Raw genomic sequence first — 19,437 nt, 5'->3', positions numbered from 1 at the left:
TGAATGGCAGAGGCTGGTGGATCTCTGCACTGAAGGACAACCACCTGACCTACATAGCAAGTTCCAAGACAGTCAGGAAAACAGAAGAACTCTGCCTCAAAACCAACCAACCAACCAACCAACCAAAAAAACCACTCTTCTAACCAAATTGGGGGATTTAGAAAATACAGTTTCTTTGGGGTTTGTTGTTGTTGGTTGTTGTTGTTTTGTTTTTTTTTTTTAAAGATTTATTTATTTACGTATTCATCATTGCTCTCTTCAGACACACCAGAAGAAGGCATCAGACCCCATTGCAGATAGTTAAGCCACCATGTGGTTGCTGGGAATTGAACTCAGGACCTCTGGAAGAGTAGTCAGTGCTCTTAACCACTGAGCCATCTCTCCAGCCCTGTTTTGGTTTTTCAAGTCAGGGTTTCTCTTTGTAGCCTGGCTGTCCTGGAACTCACTTTGTAGATGAGGCTGACCTCCAACTCAGAAACTTGCTTGCCTCTGCCTCTGCCTCCCAAATTCTGGGATTAAAGGCATGCACCACCAACACCCAGCTCAAAAGATATAGTTTTATGAAAAACAGTATGTATAAAACCATAATGGATGAATATGCTATTTAAATTAAATGAGCAGTAAAATTAAAATGGTTCCATTTTATTTTCTAATAAAACAAAACTCTTACAGGTCTTTAAGAGTATAAACGTATGTTAAAACCTCAAAAGTTTGAGAGCCAGGACTAGGAAGACAGCTGAGCAGGTAATAAATAAATAAATAAATAAATAAATAAAAAGCATGCCTCGTTTAAGTCTGACAACTGCAGTATGACCTCTAGAACTCATATAAAAAGCTCCATGCAGTCACCTGCATCTGCAATCCCAGCACCTGTTTAGCCAGATGGGTGATACAGACAAGAGCCCAGAAGCTCACAGACTACCTAGCCTGAGCACACAGCACAGCAGCCCCCATTTCAACAATCAACTCCTGAACCTTATCCTCATGTACTTGTGGGTGGGTTCATTCTTTTTTTTTTTTTTTTTTTTTTAAGTTTGAGGACCACTGCTCATTAGTAATTGTTCTGATACATTTTTTGGCCCTTTGGAGGTGGTGGTAGTGGTGGAGGGTGTGTGTGTGTGTGTGTGTGTGTGTGTGTGTGTGTGAGAGAGAGAGAGAGAGAGAGAGAGAGAGAGAGAGAGAGAGAGAGAGAGAGAGAGAGAGGATGGTAATGATCCTTTCCAAATAGATCAGTAAAATTATTAAGGACCTCTTAAACTCAGACTAAATCTATAAGAAAAAAAGGAAGGTAACTGCCGGGCAGTGGTGGCGCATTCCTTTAATCCCAGCACTTGGGAGGCAGAGGCAGGCAGATTTCTGAGTTACAGGCCAGCCTGGTCTACAGAGTGAGTTCCAGGACAGCCAGGGCTACATAGAAAAAAAAACCTGTCTTGAAAAATCAAAAAAAAAAAAAAGAAAGAAAGAAAGGTAACTGTAGACTGCTCATCCATTTTGTTTCAAAACCATGGAAATCATCTTTGCAAGTACAAAACAAAATTATATCAAAATGGGAAATAAGCAACTCCTAAATGAAAATACAAACAAATCAATAAACCCAAGCATATAGCATGGCTAGTCACAAAAAAGAAATGAAGACACTTTTAAGACAGCAGTATGGAGCTGGTGAGATGGCTCGGCAAGTCAAAGTACTTGCTGTGTATACCTAACAGATGGCTCGGGTTCTATCTATTACTGGTACCACGTGTAAAGGTAAAAGAACAGAACAGATGCCTCAAAGTTGTCCTTTGACCTCCACATACAGTGTGTGACACACCCATGTCCACAGATACACACACAATAATAAACAGAAATACATAATTTTAAAACTAAGAAAGAAAAAGAAAACACGGCAAGGTTGGAGAAAGTGCTTCAGAAGCTAACAGCATCTGCTACTCTTGCAGGGTTTGGTTCCCAGACATCACACATCAGACATCTCACATCAGACATCTCACAGCTGTGACTCCAGTTCCAGGACAGCTGACATTTCTGTGCATACTGACTCACAGAAGTGTACATTTATGCAAGCAGGTACACACACATACACAAAAATACACAAAATAAAAATAAAGAAATTGTATTTATTTATTTATGTATTTATGTATTTATTTATTTAATGCATGTGAGTACACTATAGTTGTCTTCAGACACACCAGGAGAGTATATCAGATCCCATTACAGATGGCTGTGAGCCACCACGTAGTTTCTGGGAATTGAACTCTGGAAGAACAGTCAGTGCTCTTAAGCATTGAGCCATCTCTCCAGCCCCAAATAAAGAAATCTTAATAAAAAAATTAAAACCAGCAATATATTCATACATCCCTCATAGACTATACTCTAAGGCAGAGGAGATACAAAGAAATCCTAAGCATAATTCTTAACTGTTAATAAAAAAGGAATAGAAATAATATTGTGGTTATTTAAAAACATAGAGGATAGAGGCTATAAGAGGGCTCCAGTGTGTGGCTAAGCTTAATGCATACACAACCATAAGAAAACTCACATTAGTGAGTTTCTCATCTCACTGGCCCATCTTTTAGCATGATGAACACTGCACTGACAATAGGGGGAAAGAGAAAACTTAAATAGTATCTGTCTCAACATTCCCAAAAGTCAACAACTAATTTAACTTTTACCACTGTACACAAGACAACCACCACATGAAAAAAATATGATCCTAGCCCTCCCTCTGCCAGTGAAAGCCCAAGGTATCAACCACCTAACTTAGCCAAGAACACAACCCACCAAGATGATTTGAAGGGGAAAAAAAAGCTAATTGTGAATACAATTTCCACAAATAAGAAACCACTTTTCTCAGTTGCAGGTGTCAGGAAGGGCCTCAGAGGGGTCGGAAAGCCTAGTGAGCAATGACAAAGCACCATTACTGACATCAAAGGTGGGAAGAGGCTTTTACTTCCAGTTGCCAGTAATGAGGCAGTGCCTCCTCTACCTGCACATCAGAAAAAAAACAAAACCAAGCATTTTAATAAGAACCAGAGGCTTAATACAAGCAAAAATATCCATGATACGATTGAAAAACCACTCATACCAAGCGTAAGAAAAACCCCAACCTAAATTAAAAACCCTAGCCAATAGATGCTGCAGCTATCATAAGACCCATCCTGTGAACAATGACAAACAAATCTGAAAGATAAGAAATATCAAGTTTGCCGGGCGGTGGTGGTGCACGCCTTTAATCCCAGCACTTGGGAGGCAGAGGCAGGTGGATTTCTGAGTTCGAGGCCAGCCTGGTCTACAAAGTGAGTTCCAGAACAGCCAGAGCTACACAGAGAAACCCTGTCTTGAAAAACAAAAAAAAAAACAAAAAAAAAAAAAAAAAAAAAGGAAAAAAAAAAAAGAAATATCAAGTTTTCAGAGACAGGGAAGATAAAGAACCCATTGTAACAAAAACCAAAATAGTTACTGGGAAAAAAAAAGATAGTAAGATTTGAAAACAGGAACTTCTCAATCTCAATACTTGTAAAAATCCTTTAAAAGACTTCAGTGACTATTACAAAGTATGCAATGCTTTTGCCAGCAGAATTAAGAAAGTAGAGTAAACAAAGCTAACAAAACTCTTTTCTTATCCACAGGAAACAAATACCAAGAACAGTGAGTACTTAAAATTAAGAACAATGCCAAACCCTACACATAACTATGCCTTTCTTATGTGCACAAATTAATGTAGGAACACTCAAAAACATACACACACACACACACACACACACACACACACGGTAACAGGAAAGAGTGAGTAACAAGAAGCAGGCAATTATAATACATAGTTACAAACTCACAATCATCACTAATGATTAAGCAGAGTGAGGGGTCTCTGCACATGAGTGTTGCGACAGCGTCAGAGTTGATCTGATAACTCGGATCACCTGAGGACTTAATGGGTAGGCATCGTAAACAGTGCAGAAGCACCACATGGAGAGTGACTCAGCCCAGACGCGGGTCCTCAAGAGAAGAACAAGTAGTTCTAGGCCAGTCCTCACATGGGACACACACACACATCAGAGTTGAATCTACCCATTTGTTTCCTTACTTTTATTGTATAAAAACAACGACAGGCAAGGTCTCAAGTAGGAGGATCCACTAAAGGGAATTCTTATATTGCATTGTTTCCCACCAGTTATATAATGAAGTATGTATGAGTGCAAGAGTTAACATCATTCTCTGCTGCTAGCAATATAAATTCTACTCAAGTGCCTTTTCAACTAGCTTTGTTCATTCTCAAGTGAATGTTCAATTTATAACTGGCTATGTACTATGTGGACAAAAACAGAAACATGAACACACCAGGAATTGCTATCAATTATAATACACAAAATTCTTTGAACAGTTTTAAATTTTCTAAACCATACCAAATGAAATTCTACAGAAGTATTAAAACAATCACATTTCCATTAATATTATGGAGACATGATAAAGAAAAAAAATTGTTTTCAAAACATCCCAACTGCAGTTTCCCCTTCCTCTGGAGAATAGAAAATTTTAATTGTGGAGTCTGACACACATCCTTAATTAGTTCTTAGGAGAAAGTAAAACTAATTTTCTACTCTGTTGTGGTGGTTTTTAAAAGACTGATATTTGTGAATCTTTTGCCTGTATGTACGCCATCATGTGCAAGGATGGTTACAAGCACCCTGTAGATGCTAATAACTAAATCCATGTCCTCTGGGAAAGCAGCAAGTGCTCAGAACCACTGAGCCAACTCTTCAGCCCACCTTTCAAAGTAGTAAAAAACCAAAACAAAGAACACTCAAGGTTCAAGAGACCTCTCAAGAATGGATTTATTTGTTTTGTGTGCAAGCACATGTGCATGTACCATGGATCTCCTATCTAGAGAGCAGAGAACAACTTGAAACAGTCAGGTCTCCCCTTCCATCATGTAAATCCCAGAAACAGGATCCAGGATATCAGCTTTGGTGGCAAGTGCTTTTACCTATGTCGTCTCCCCTGCCTTGTCATGGTACTACTAAAAATAAAACCAAACAGATGTTTTATTATTTTCCAGGTCTATCTTAGGAAACTAACTGCCTTTTCAGGAAGAGCAGGGAATGCTGATACTGTTTAAGATAAAGTATCAAGCAATCCAGGTTGGCCTCAAATTCACTACATAGTTGAGACTGTCCTTTGAATTGCTGATTTTCCTGTCTCCACCTCCTGAGTCTGAGTCCATTGTGTCCTTTTTCATATAAATATTATCTACCTGTACGTGCATGCATGTTCATGCAGAAATACTCAAAGACCAGAAGAGGGCACTATATCCCTTGGAGATGGAGCAGTGTGTTATCGTGAACTGCTCAAAGTGTGTTCTAAGAACTAACCTCTAGGACTGGGAAAGAGCATCCAGCACTCTTTGTAGTCATCTCTCCAGCCCCATCACATGCCTTTTAACTACTATTTGACACAACATACTAGACAGTATCTTTACCATCTATTCCTTCGGCTTTGTTATGCTCTCCCATTTGTACAGCATGTTTTCCTATAGTGAAACACATTACTGAATGTAGATTTAAAAACACTAAAGAGTACATCAGCTCATCACAAAGAGTATTACTAGCCAAACCGAACATTTCCAAACACTGTACCAACTTGTCATTCTCTGCAAGTTTATGTCTGAATTCTTTATTCTACTTTTTTCTTGGAGTGGCCAGAAGAATACCTAGAGACCAATTACCTTGAGAGAGAAAGGCATTGCATATGCCAGGCTAGCTGGTCCACACATTCTTCTGGGGATTCTCCTGTCTCACCTGCTGTCTTCCACAGAAACAATGGGAGTAGACAGACTATTGTGTTGTTGGCTTTGCTCAGGGGCTGGGATCTGGACTCAGGCCCTCCTTCATACATGGTAGGCATTTACCTAGTGAGCCATCTCTCCAGTTCTGTGTTTCTTTCTTTTGAAAATTATTTCTGTAGAATGATTTAAACATCTCCCAGTTCTGTCAGTGATAAATGTGATGATTTCAGAATTTACTGTCATTACTAGTAGACTTTATTTTTATAGAACAGTCAACTTTCAGAAGTTATGAGAAAAGATTGGAGAAAATTCAGCACAGTATCTCTTATTAATGTCTTATCAGGATTTGTTATACTTTCTTAGATTTAATAACCCAATACTGATACATTATCATTGAAGTCCACTGTTGATTGAGAATCCCTTAGTCTTTACCTAAGGCTCCTTTCCTGCACAGTCCATACATACTTAGTGGTCATGTCTCCTTGGGTTTCTTTTGATTCTGGGAGTTTCTCACTTTTCCTGATGTTGATGATCTTGACTTAAAAAGTATTGATGGAGGCTACTGTTCAATGCTCTATACTGAAAACTGACTCATTCCTCACTGATTTGGAGCAGGAGACCACAAGGTACGCTGCCATTCTTATCACATCCTATCCAGAATATACACAGCAACATGATCCAAACAATGCTGGTTTTGTTTCATCTGGAGAAAATAAACTTTTATTATCTTCCAGTAAAATGTTTACAACTAGTAGCTTCAATCATAATAGGCAAATATTAAAAATATGTGATTGAAAATATTACTCTGGATGTCTTGTGATTAGCCTACATATGTGACAAGATCTACATGAATTGTATACCTTTCATTATATGAAATATGGTTCCTTTAAAACTGTATGTATACACAGAAAAATTCAGATTGACTAAACAAAGCAGGAATAAAAAAAAAAAAAAAAACACATTCTACTTTTAAATAAAAAAACAACAGCCTAAGAAAGAAAATGCAAAAACTGGAGCTGTTATAATCAGTTAGAATACAGCTAAGAGCTAGTGGGGATGGAGGACACCAAGGAAGCACGACCTCCTAAACAGGGCTCGATGGATGCACATATGAACTCAAGGACTTTGGCAGTAAGCACAGGTCTACTGGGTCTGAACCAGATGGAGTTCTAGAGTTGAGACAAGTGGATATGCACCCCAACCCCTTATCCAGAAGCTAGCTCCAACCCAAGGGGGTCTCACTAGGGAAGCAAACCACACGAGAGGGTGAGCCCATGGCCAGCAGTGCCAATACAACATGAACTCAGCAGCATCTGTGAAGGGCCTTTGTCTCTGTACTGTTGTCTTAGAACTTTTTTTTCACCTTACAGGTCTTTGAATGTTTTTATGGGATTCCTGTGTGTGCAAACATGTATCTCTGTGCATCTATATGCTTCCTGTGCTTCTTTGGGGGGACGGGAGACATCTTTTTCTTCTGTTTGTTTTGTCCGGTCACAGTTTGGTTTTGTCTTATTTTATTATTATTCTTTGGATGCCTGTTTGTTTTTATAAGAAGAGACAGAAAGGGTGTGGGTCCGGATGGGAGGGCAGGTGGAGAGGAACTGGGAGGAGTTGTGGAAGGGGAAACTGTAATCAGAATATATGGTATTTTAAAATCTATTTTCAATAAATGAAAAAAAATGACTATTTTATTTCTCAAAGTAGCTAGTGTTTTGCTGCTACTTTACAATTATAACAATAAAATATTTTAGCTGCTCAAATTCTATTTTTAAACATTCATTTTTGTTAGGTAGAGTAGCAGAAAAATCCTAGCACTTGGGATATGGAATAAGTTCAAAACTATACCCATTCCCACAGGAACTTCAAGGCCAACTTAAGCCCCATGACACCCCATCTCTGATCCCCAAATTCTTTGACAGTGAAAATATCTTTTTTTTTTTTTTATTTTATTTTAGTTTGGTTTGGTTTTTCGAGACAGGGTTTCTCTATGTAGTCCTGGCTGTCCTGGAACTCACTCTGTAGACCAGGCTAGCCTCGAACTCAGAAATCCACCTGCCTCTGCCTCCCGAGTACTGGGATTAAAGGTGTGCGCCACCACCACCCAGCTTATCTTTTGTTTTTAAATGTGGATTTAGGAAGCAGGCATCATACACTGTTGAAAACCCCAATACCACCACCCACCACCCCAACCCCCTGCCCCCAAGCAGCTTGGCTGGTAATGGCATTTGTATTTGAAGAACAGCTTGACAAGCTGAGTCCAATCCCCAAAGCCACATAAAGGAGGAGGGCAAGAAATGACTTCCAGACCTTTCCTCTGACTCCACATCCACACCCATACACCTCACATACAATTACAAACATCGTAACTCCTATTCCCTTTGTATCCCCAAGTTTATTTTCCCTTTCTAGATTACTATCAATGCAGAACAACCTTTCCTGCTATTCTTGGTAGCCTAAAAACTACATTTTCTGGCCTCCTGAAAGACTAAATTTGAATTAAGAGTCTGTCAATAAGGAGCACTTCAGAAAACAGAATGAAGGAAAGAAAGAAATATTGTATGGTTCTGGTTCTAACAACCAGCAGAAACAATTAAGTTGCAGGTATAGGGCCCCAACCTATCGCAGAAGTTAAGGAGAATTTTGCCAGTAGCTTGGGGAGAAGGCTTAGCTGCAGAAGCAATAACTACTCTCAGCCTCAAGTCACCCCTTCAACGCTTAGTTCCGCCACCCCTTTCTTTTTTCCAGTTCAGTTTTGTCAATAAAGGGTGCTGGCAGGCACTGGAGAGGAAGGAGGTACTTTCCTGCTCCTCCTGCACTGTCTCTGGGCTTAATGATCATTTTCTCACAACCCTATTAATGAAGACCTGACCTCCTTCAGACCTTACACAGGCTAAGACTTGGTTTGGTCAGTCATTTTACCAGATCAGTTTAGCTACTCTTTAGAATGTCACAAATGCAATTTAGCTTTCTTTTTAAAATACAGTATATTTTATACTGTTATTTACAGTACACCATCATCACTACTTTTAAACCTTGTAACTTACAGCAGTTCTATCAGGCCTGCCACTTCTACTTCCTCTCTACAAAGATTTGTTTACAAATGTCTATTTGTCTATCTGACATTCCATACAAAGTGGATCACATAAAATGTGGGCTTTTGCAACTTGTTCCTTCACTTAGCATAATGTTCATCAAGTCCATCCCAGGTGTGCCTTGTCTCTAGGTACTGGTGAATAAAGCCCATTCATACACACAGCATGCTTATTTATCAAACGAGGACCTTTGTAAAAACCTAGCAAAGCCATCCAACAATCCTTCTTTGAGAGATCAAGCTTCCAGAAGTTTCAACCTAGTCCAACACCACAAAAAAACTCCTAGTTAGGTTTTGGACTTTTTCAACCGAGTCTAACATTCTTTTTGAATTAACCTTGATTTACTGAAAAGACCATGGCTCCAAGTCATTTTCCTATCGATATTCAGTTATTCCAACATCGTTTATTAAAAAAATATAGTTTCTCTATGGAAGTGCTTTTGTACTTTTGTCAAAAATCAACTGCCATGTACATTTTACAACATATGGAAATATCCCGTATCATCAGCCAAAGAGATTCTTTTAAAAATAAGTTTCAGATTTACTAATTTTATGTTTATGAGTATATGTCTGTGTATCACAAGCATGCCTGCTACCCTTGCAGATTACAAGAGGGAATCAGAGTCCCTGGAATTGCACTAATCGATGGCTGCGCATCACCACGCGGCTGCTGGGAAACTAATTAGGTCCTGTACTAGAACACGCGCTCTTACCCTCTGAGCCATCTCCCCAGCCCTAGGCCAAAGAGTTTAACATCTGACTTAAATCTTCTAATTTAAAAATTGACATTTTCAGATACATTATCACTTAAGTTTTGACATAGTAACAAACACACAAAAACGATCTGAAAATACTCCTCTCTTTTCAATCTTAAGTTTTTACTTAACCAATACAGGTAAACAGAGTAAATGCAAAAGCCAAGTGACTATTTGTCTTCTAATAATCCATATATAAGACATCTTTAAAGACTTAAAATACTACTAGACTTTACAGTCAAGATTTTCACCTTGGGAAAATATATGTATCATATGGTTATTCTGTCAGCATGTACTACCATTATTCCTTTTAAATTTTATTTATGTTGTGTGTATGTATGTATGTATACCACCTACGTGCCTTGTGCTTAAGAAGGGGAGATGAGGGCACTGGATTCCCTGCAGCTAGTGTTACAGGCAGTTCTGAGCCGCTGTGTGAGTGTTAGGAACTGGGTCTAAGTCCCCTGCCAGAGCAGTGAGAACTCGTAACTGCTGAGCCTTCTCTCCAGCTCCATCAGAACTGTTAAATACTCTTAACTCTTAAAGGTGGTTTATCAACACTATCAAGACACCTCAGCTGGTAAAGAGCACTTGCTGCCAAGCCTGACTCCTGAGTTTGATGCCAGAAATCCACATGGTTGAAGGAACCAACTCCCCTACACTGTTCTCTGATCTCCACATTCAAGCCTGTGTGCAGAAACTCAAACATGAATCAAACAGTTTGAGAAAACCGATCTTCCTTTCCAATAGGGCAAATATCTAGTTATACAATCCACACAACTTAAGTGTTGTGGTTCCTCAATTTAAGAGTTCAGAGAAAGCCAGATATGGTTCAGCACATTTAGACACTGACACAGGGCTGGAGGTAGGAAGTTAACCTTGGACACACGGCAGGTGCAAGGACAAATAAAGACCCAGTTTCAAAACACATACAAATAAACAAACACCATAAAGAGTATAAAGGGGTCCTGAGAGGAAACTTGGAACACTCCTCTGTATCAGCCATCCTCTATTACTTTTCTTGTCAAAGTGACAGAACACCTGACAGAAGCAATGTAGCAAGACTAATTTTGACTCACTGTTTAAAGAGATACAGCCCAACATGGAAGGGAAGCACAGCCGCCAGGGCTCTTCCGTGACAGCCTGCAATCAGACTTGTTACATCTCAGAAAATGAGGAAGCAGAGAGCTCAAACCCAAAGGATGAGCTCTCTTGACAATCCTCCAGGCCCACAGCCCCCTAACCCACTTCCCTCCAGTGAGGCCCCCCTCCTAAAGGTTCCACCACCTCCCAAACAGCACCCTCATGGAACACATTAGCCTTTAAGGGTCATTCCTGAAACAGACAAAGAATGACGACCTTCAAAATGTTACATTTAATACAATGCCTCTAAGCACTATACAATGAGGAAGGAAGAAATGAAACATACTAACCTAGTTAGCAAACTGTCCCAAGTACACAGCAGATGTTCAATATTCAGTAAAGAATGACAAAATTTCTAAAGGTGTGAGCTCTCCAAATCCCCCATCTAAAAAGAAAATGTTCCAGCAGAACTGCATATCAAAAAGTTTCACTGGGTGCAAATTGTACTTTACTAACCTATTTCCATCTTTAGAATACACCATCAAGAAGTAAAAGAAGGGCTGAAAAATAAGAAAGGCTATGATGCTGAGGTTAACCAACAGTATATAAGAGTTGAGGGAATGCTTCACTGGCTTCTAAGCCTCAAGAACTGAGCATACTACCCCATCCCTCCCACGATATGACCACATTTGAAGAGATGATAAAGTTACAGTGTAGCTGTTAGTGTGGGACCTAACCAGTATGACTGTTCTTGTAAGAAGAGATTGAGACACAGATCCGTGCAGATGGAAGACCACAGGAAGAAGACAACTATCCCCAAGCCTAGGAGAGTGCATCCCTCAAGAGGACACCTGTCAGGAAGAGGATCCAAGCTTCTGTCCTACAGGGCTGTGCACAGTTAATACACAGACTATGGTATTCTGTCACAGGGGTCCTTGAAAACTAAAACAATGGTCAAACCCCAATTCTTCCCATTGCTGACTGATAATACTACTCTAGAAATCATTTCCTTTTAACTTCTCCTCCCTAAGCTATCTCAATTATTTAGTTGTTGTGGGTTTATACTGATCTGCTTTATGTACATTCCATTCCCACTACCTTAATTTAAGCTTCCATAGCCCACTAAAATACAATGGGTATTCATGTGAAGCTTCCCTGTTAAGATCTCATTCTTCATTACACCAAAAATGAGTTATCTTCATGTCCTTACAGAAACAAACAAGCAAATCAGTCTGATCTGAAAAAAAACTGGATGGTGGTTAAACTCAAAAACAGTCTCTGGGCAGCACAGAATTCATGGTAGCATTTCAATCGCAAGTACTCTAGCTCACCCATGTAGCAGGCATGTTTTTGGATGTCTGGCCAGCTCAAGAACAGGCATTCTAATTCCCAGAAATCTGGGGTTAACAGCTAGAAACAAAACAAACAAACAAACAGGCTACATAAGGAAAATAGCCAGTAATAGAGTGGCAAGAAAATTTGTTATGTCACCTCTGCTCTAGCTAAAGGAACTGTTCTAGAGCTCCTACCTCCTAATAGTGATATGGAAGGCCCTACACTGGTGCCTCCTCTGAACTTCCAATAGACAACCACTCCCAAATGTCTTCATGATGGACCTGTTTTCCCTCAGTTCATTCATTCACTCCCCAGAGACATGCCTTCCTAGTGGCTTCTTGACATTCCAAGCATGCTTGTACCTTAGAGACTATTCCTGCTCTACCCATAAAACATTTGTGGGGATAACTCCTTCTATGTCCTCTCTGTTAAGTCTTCTGCTGTCAAAACTGAAAGCTCTGTCCTCATACCTGCTGTTTTGCACAGCACATAACAATCTTCTATTTATATACGCTACATACTTTAGTTTGTTTTGTTTTTCCTTCAACACCTACCAAATTAACTAGATTTTAAGTTCAATGAAAAAAAAAAATTCTCTACTTTGCTCCCTCCCTAATTCAAGCATACAAACTATGTGAATTGAAAGACATATTCAATACTATGCTAGATAAATGCAGGCACACTTGGTTCATGAACGCAAGCATGCTTGAGCCACAAGTTTGTGGTTAGAATGAATCAGGTTATGTCTGGAAACAATAGTAAAAGACCTATTTCTAAAACATTCTAAAAAAGAAGCTAGCTAGCTATCAGACTTTGACATCTGCTGATCCTTTTAACACATTTCTCCCAATGTAGAAGAATTTTAATCCAGTGTAATAGCTGCACCAGCAAGGGATTACATCCAAAGACCTAGGTCTGTGTGATCTAGCTGGAATACAGGCATGCCCTTAGTATGCATCTTTAATCTCTAACATTGAAGGTAGTTAGTTTGTATAAGGAAGCAGCCATGTTTACTCACAAGTGTTGTCTATTGAGGAGCAGACAAAGTTATGAATCAGAGAAAGGATTGACAGACTAAGTCAAAGATAGGATACACTCAACTCTCACAAGAACAGCACAGGAAAGAGGTGACTTAAGATAGCAGTGCAGAGAGACAAGAGACAGAGACATGGTGCAGGTGAGACAGAAGGAGACAGATAATAAGAAGCCAGAAGATTAGAACAGATTACCAGGGCTGGAGAGGTGGTTCAGAGGTTAAGAGCACTGACTGCTCTTCCAGAGATCCTGAGTTCAATTCCCAGCAACCACATGGTGGCTCACAACCATCTGTAATGGTCATCAAATGATGTCTTCTGCTATGTCTCAAGGCAACAACAGTATACCCACATACATCAAATAAATAAATCATTATGATCCTCAAAAAAAAAAAAAAAAAAAAAAAAAGGAACAGATTACCAGAGTTAGAGGTCAAGCACAACTCAATGAGAAACCAGATTGAATCAGTCAGCCTGAGAGGAACAGCTGAGTTGAACCAGCCAGCCAGAGTTCAGAAAGAACTAGAAAGAGTGAGTTTATTCAGCAGTAAGCCTCTGAGATGACAACTACATCCGGCAAATAAAAGCTACTTTTACATCCAAATTTAAACTGCTCCACGCTTTTGCCATAATGTTAAACAATGTGATCAGTTGTAATACATTTCACCTTCATATTTTTAAAAATGAATATTTACCAAGGCTAGGCATGGTGGTGCATACCATTGATGCCAGCCAGCATTTGAGACAAAGAGGCAGGCAGCTCTGAGTTGGAGGCCAGCCTGGCCTACATATTGAGTTCCAGGACAACTAGGACTATATAGAGAGAAATCTTGTCTAAAAAAATAAATAAAAATAAAAAATAGTATTTTCCATCATAAAACACAAAATGGAACTTTAGAACCCTACAAAAATACTGATATAAATTTGTATTATGTTCATTACTGTAAGTAGCTATTTAGCAAAATGAAAAACGAAAGAGTATGCTGTATGTATCTATCATTGGGTTGAAATATAAGTGTTCTATTGTAGCAAAATACTTAATATTTTTATGAGAGCTTCAGACATAAGTTCTTGATTGTAACAGCTATTCCAACACTTTTTGAAGCACTTTTCCTTTAAAGAAAAAAAATGTATCTTGGAGCACAGCATAATTTTTGTTTTCTAAAATTGAAAAATCTCAGTGCATTGCAAGATTAGACTCCTGACCCATAAAATGAAAGGTGGATGCCCCAAGATCTGAAATTTAAAGATTTGATGCCAGCAGTTTACATAACACATCTGCACTTATACAAACTATACACAAATAATGAGTTATCTACCAAATACAAGAATAAATTGCAAACTTGCTGATTTGACAAAAATATAATGCAATACACTTAGCATTTTAGCATCTTTAAATTTGGTTTATTTAAACAAATTTATTTATTATTTTAATATAAGTTGACTATTTAAAATTTGGTAATTATTTACTATGAAGAGGCAGAAATTATAAATAAATCCTTTAGTAAAAATACAAACATCCTGAGCATTACAGTATTGTAGACAATGGTCTGACAGAAGAATGTAATATGCTATTTCTGTGGTATTTACTAACAATCATTTTTCATAGAATATTTAATTTTAAAACAAATGTTTTCCTAAGTAGGAAATAGTGCTATAGGTTTTTTTAAAGATTTATTTTTTCTTCATATATATATGTGCATGTGTATGCTTACCATGTATATAGGCAAGTGGGAAGGCAAGTATATAGGGAGTGGGAAGGGGCGCCCTCAGAGGTTGAGAGTTGTATCCTTTACAGTTGCTATTAAGGCAGCTGTGAGCTACCTGACATGGGCGCTGGGGAGTAAACTGAGGTCTTCTGGAAGAATATGGAAGAATAAAAATGAATGCATTTTTTAAAAAATATTTTAATGTGTATAGGTATTTGCCTGCATGTGTGTTTGAGCACCATATGCATACTTGGTATCATTGGAGGCCAGAAGAAAGAGATGGATTCCCTGGAGTTACAAACAGTTGTAAGCTGAGATATATAGAATATATCTCAGGTCCTCTGAAACAGCAGCCAGGTGAAAGAGCAGCCAGGGACTTCAACTATTGACTCACCTCTCCGGCTCTGTAATATGCACTCTTATTAACAGATATTTAATGGATTTGGCTCATCAGGTAAAGGTGCTTGCTAATAAATCTAACAACCTGACTTTGGTACACAGGACCCACATGATTGAAGTAGAGACTGAATAGAGAACCAACTACCATAAGTTGTCCTCTAAACTCCATAACTGCACCATGAAATGGGCAAACACACTCATACATACATACATATATACATATATATATATGCACTCTCTTTAAATAAATAAATGTAATAAAACAAATTTAATTTGCTTTCTGTTAAGTCATACTTTTCAAACAAAACCAACAGTTTGTAAAAGAATCAAACTGCACTTCTTTAATTTAGGAAACAATCCACAGGAGCTGGGCAGGCAGCTGGCTCAGTAGTTAAGAGTGCTAGCCGCTCTGGCAGAGGACCTGGGTTCAGTTCCCAGCCCCCACAAGGAAGCGTACAGCCATGCCTATCTCCAATTCCACGGGATCTAATACCCTCTTCAGCCACCATGGCACCAGCAGGCACGAGGTGCACATACATACACGCATTCAGTCAAAACACTCTATGGTATCCTGCAGTAACTGGGCAAGTAGAACAACCGTTTACAAGCTTTGTGCCATCTTCATTTTATGTTTGTCATGAAACTATCCCTTGCAGTTATTTCAAGTCAATTTTAAATTGGAAAATGTCAAAAAAAAAAAAAAAAAAAAAAAAAAACTTCCAATTCAAAACTTTACAAAAATGGTCATGAAAACTATTACTAGTCACTTTCATATGCCTGGAGAGTTGACTCCTCAGGTAAAGAAAGGTGCCTGATGACTTCAATTTAACTCCTAGAACCCATATAGTGGAAGAACACTAATAAAGTCTTGTCAACTTATATTAATAATTCACCCTCCAAAGGAAATGACAAAGACAAGTCACCACACTCTGGAACACTTGCAGAGCCTCGTGAGCCATCGCTCAGTTCACTTATAAAAACTAAGCACAGGGCTGACGAGTGAATCTTCCTCCTGCCATTTACTACATGAGTGAACCTGGGCAAGTTCCTTCACCTGCGTAACGGCAGGTTGCTGCCTTCCTAAACATGTTTAAAGAACTGAGATGTAATGCGGTGTTTAGTAAAGAGAAAGCACACTGTGACTCCTCAGTAAGTTACTAGTTATTTTAAGCACAATATCCAAATCGATTTTTAAAATATCACTTACATCTTATCCCAATATAAAAAAGTACCTTTAAACACTAGACGTACCATTTTCTTCACGACATCACAGACACTCAGTTTCTCAATTCCTGAGTTACTAGTAACTGTGGTCATTTCATAAGTCTATGAAGTAACTAAGTGCCCAGGTGGAAAGAATTCAGGGTTTCATATAATATGCCAGTGCAAAGCAAGCAATACATATGCTTACTAGATCTAATCATTAAAACTTAAAGGAGATTATGTGCAGTTAAGAACACTTGTTCTTGCAGAGGACAAGGGTTTGAGTCCCAGCACACATATGGCAGCTAACAACACACGAGCAAAATACAAACAGACTTGAATTAAAGCCAGTCATGACAGTGCAAGAGGCTGAAACAGAGGAATAGGAAGAACCCGTCTCAAAAACCAAACCAGACAAGCACTGAATATAAACGAATGTGAAACCTACAGAGATGCACACACTAGATCAACCTGTGTGACTGTTAATCCTCAACACTTTCATTTGACTCTTGCCCAGAGTTCTGCAATGGCGACTAGCTGCCCTCACTGAATAGAACCATGCCGTAGCACAGTGAAACGGCAGCAAGAAGCGATGAAAAGGGGTCGAGCCTCTTACCACCTGTGCGACTCTTAACCAAGCTATTAAATAAACCTAACTTTCCATAGCCACCCCACCCCCACCCCCGGCTGTCAGGAACTTCAAAGTGAATCCTCCTGTGCATGTTTTGTAAACTATACTTAATTTTTTTAAAGATTTTATTTATTTATTTTATATGATGAGTACACTGTACCTGTCTTCAGACTCACCAGATGAGGGCATTGGATCCCATTACAGGTGGTTGTGAGCCACCATGTGGTTGCTGGGAATTGAACTCAGGACCTCTGGGAGAGCAGTCAGTGCTCTTAACCGCTGAGCCATCTCTCCAGCCCCCAACTATACTTATTTTTAATCAACTCATCACATTACCACTAAACTTTTTATTACTCTAATGACTTTAATACAATGCCTGATGGTTCAACTGCATGTAAAGTCGGCAACATAAACTCTGAGATTGAAAAAGACGCTCGCTCATCCGAACAAGAATATATCCAAACGGTAAGTGTCTGCACTAGTAAGTACATGATCAGTAATTTCCTCTACAGGCTCACTAATACACCAGGGACTCTAAAAACTGCTTTAAAACACCCGCCAACGTCAGGTAAGCGGCTGCTTTCTAAGTGGCCGTTTTTTGTCTCGTGTTCTCTGCTAATTCAAAACAACCCCATCCAAAATACACGTCCACAAACAAACCCTTGCTCGCCGGTGTCAAGGATTTACAAGAAACCTAAATACTGGCCTCTCTCCCTCCAACAGTCTCTAGGACCCCTCCTCTCTCGGCTCTGGTCAATGCACTTCGGGGAAGGCAAGCAGAGGGCAAGGTTTTTACAACAGAGGGTCAGTTCAGTCCACTGGGCAGTCGTCACCTCCCGGTGTATTTTCCGCGAAGTTTCAAAGTCAACAAAGAAGTTCTGTGGCAGAGGCACGGCCCACAGGACAACAGCAAACAGACCCGAACACGGAAAAACTGAGTGGGGGAGGGGAGTGGAAAACGCCCGCGGACTTCGCACTGCGGCCCCCTCCTCGGCGGACCGCGGGATGGCGGAGGCCGGGGCCCCGATCTTCCTCACCGAAGAGTCCCGGCAGCCCCACGGCTCCGGCACCCTCTGGTCTCCAGCGCCGCACTTCCCGACACCCCCATGTCTCAAGCACCCCACGTCGCGACACCCCCATGTCCCGGACATCCCACATCCCGGCGCCCCACGTCCCGGACACCGGAGTCCTGGCACCCAGCGTCCCCAGCCGAGGCTGGGTCGTCGCCCGCGGGAACCGGCGGGGGGCGTGCAGAGGGTCACCTTCCGATCCGAGCCCGCTGGAGGACCGGCTCGACCCGCGCGCCCGCCGGCCCGGCGAGCAAACTGCCCGCGGGAGCCGCCGCGAGCGCCTTGGAGCGCGGGCGCCGCTGCAAGGGCGCGGGCGCCGCCGCCTCACCTTCCTCGGCGGTGTCCATCTTGTCTGGGGGGCGGCGGTGACGCAGCCGCGAGGCGCCCGCGACCCGGCAGAGCCTTGGGGCCCGAAGGGAAAGGCGGGGAGGGAGGAGGGGAGGAGGAAGAGGACGCGGGCCGGGCAGGTGCGTGCGCTCCGGTGCGAGAGGAAGGCAGACGCGGGCGAGGGGGAGAGGGACAGCGGCTGACAGAAAGCGAGCGCCGGGGAGGGGGAGGGGCGCGCGGTCGAGAGACGGGCCTGGGCGGGGCGCGCGGCGGAAAAGGCGGGGCGCTGGAGCGCTCGGCGTCACATCCGGCGCGCGCTCTTCTCGCTCGCGCCGGGCGGGGGTTGGGAGAGGGTGCGAAGAACGGCCCGGCGCCGGAGGCTTCGCAGCGTGGGGACTGAAAGCCGAGGCGGCATCTCGCGGAGGTGCGGCACGTTCCGGGACAAAGGAGCGAGGAGCAGCGGGAGCGAGCGCAGCGGCGAGCCGGGCGCGCGCCCAAGCGGGAGTGCGGGACAAAGGCCCCGGCGTGGGGTACCCGACCGCCACTCCTAGGGCATTCAGAATCGGCCCTGGAACAAGCATTTTGGTTCCGCTCCAGAGTTGTTCTGAGGCACGTCTTAAAAGAATTACAAAAGCATCCCTAAGATGGAAAAAGACAAGCACCCAGGTTATCGGACTCTCTCCTGGGGAGGCTTATGCAATTGATTGGAAAGACCACGTCTTCACAGCTGAAAGCTGACATTGAGTCTACCTCTAAGGGAAATTGGTTCAGATGTCGACACAATTAGGGAAACTTACCTGGCCAGAACTAAATGGCTGATGAAAGACTCAGCTCTGCTCGCATCAGTAGGCCACCTTCCTCACATAATCCTTAGAGCTTTCTCTAAATATGACAGTACAGATTAGAAGGAAAGTTTTCCCAACCCCGATGTCTAAACATGCACATAACGGAAAATAGATTCAAGAAACGGAACTTTGCCCATCAGCGTGAGTAGGAATCGGAAAGACCCTACTTTCGA

At 41.2% G+C, this 19,437-nt stretch overlaps 1 protein-coding gene across 2 annotated transcripts in view; it reads right to left on the bottom strand.

The window, feature by feature from the left end:
- Window positions 1-19,035, bottom strand: part of Marchf6 (membrane associated ring-CH-type finger 6) — a 67,475-nt gene extending 48,440 nt beyond the window's left edge. For both annotated transcript variants that reach the window (XM_076916391.1, XM_034523333.2), the window contains exon 1: window positions 18,421-19,035. In XM_076916391.1, the coding sequence (XP_076772506.1) occupies window positions 18,421-19,000 (580 nt within the window). In that variant the 5' untranslated portion in view covers window positions 19,001-19,035. The remainder of the gene's footprint in view (window positions 1-18,420) is intronic.
- Between the last annotated feature and the right edge of the window lie 402 nt (window positions 19,036-19,437).

Source organism: Arvicanthis niloticus, chromosome 19 (genome assembly GCF_011762505.2).
Source record: "Arvicanthis niloticus isolate mArvNil1 chromosome 19, mArvNil1.pat.X, whole genome shotgun sequence".
NCBI classification, from domain to species: domain Eukaryota; kingdom Metazoa; phylum Chordata; class Mammalia; order Rodentia; family Muridae; genus Arvicanthis; species Arvicanthis niloticus.
The sequence above is the reverse complement of the archived record's forward strand: the minus strand, read 5'-3'. Positions and strand labels throughout refer to the sequence as shown.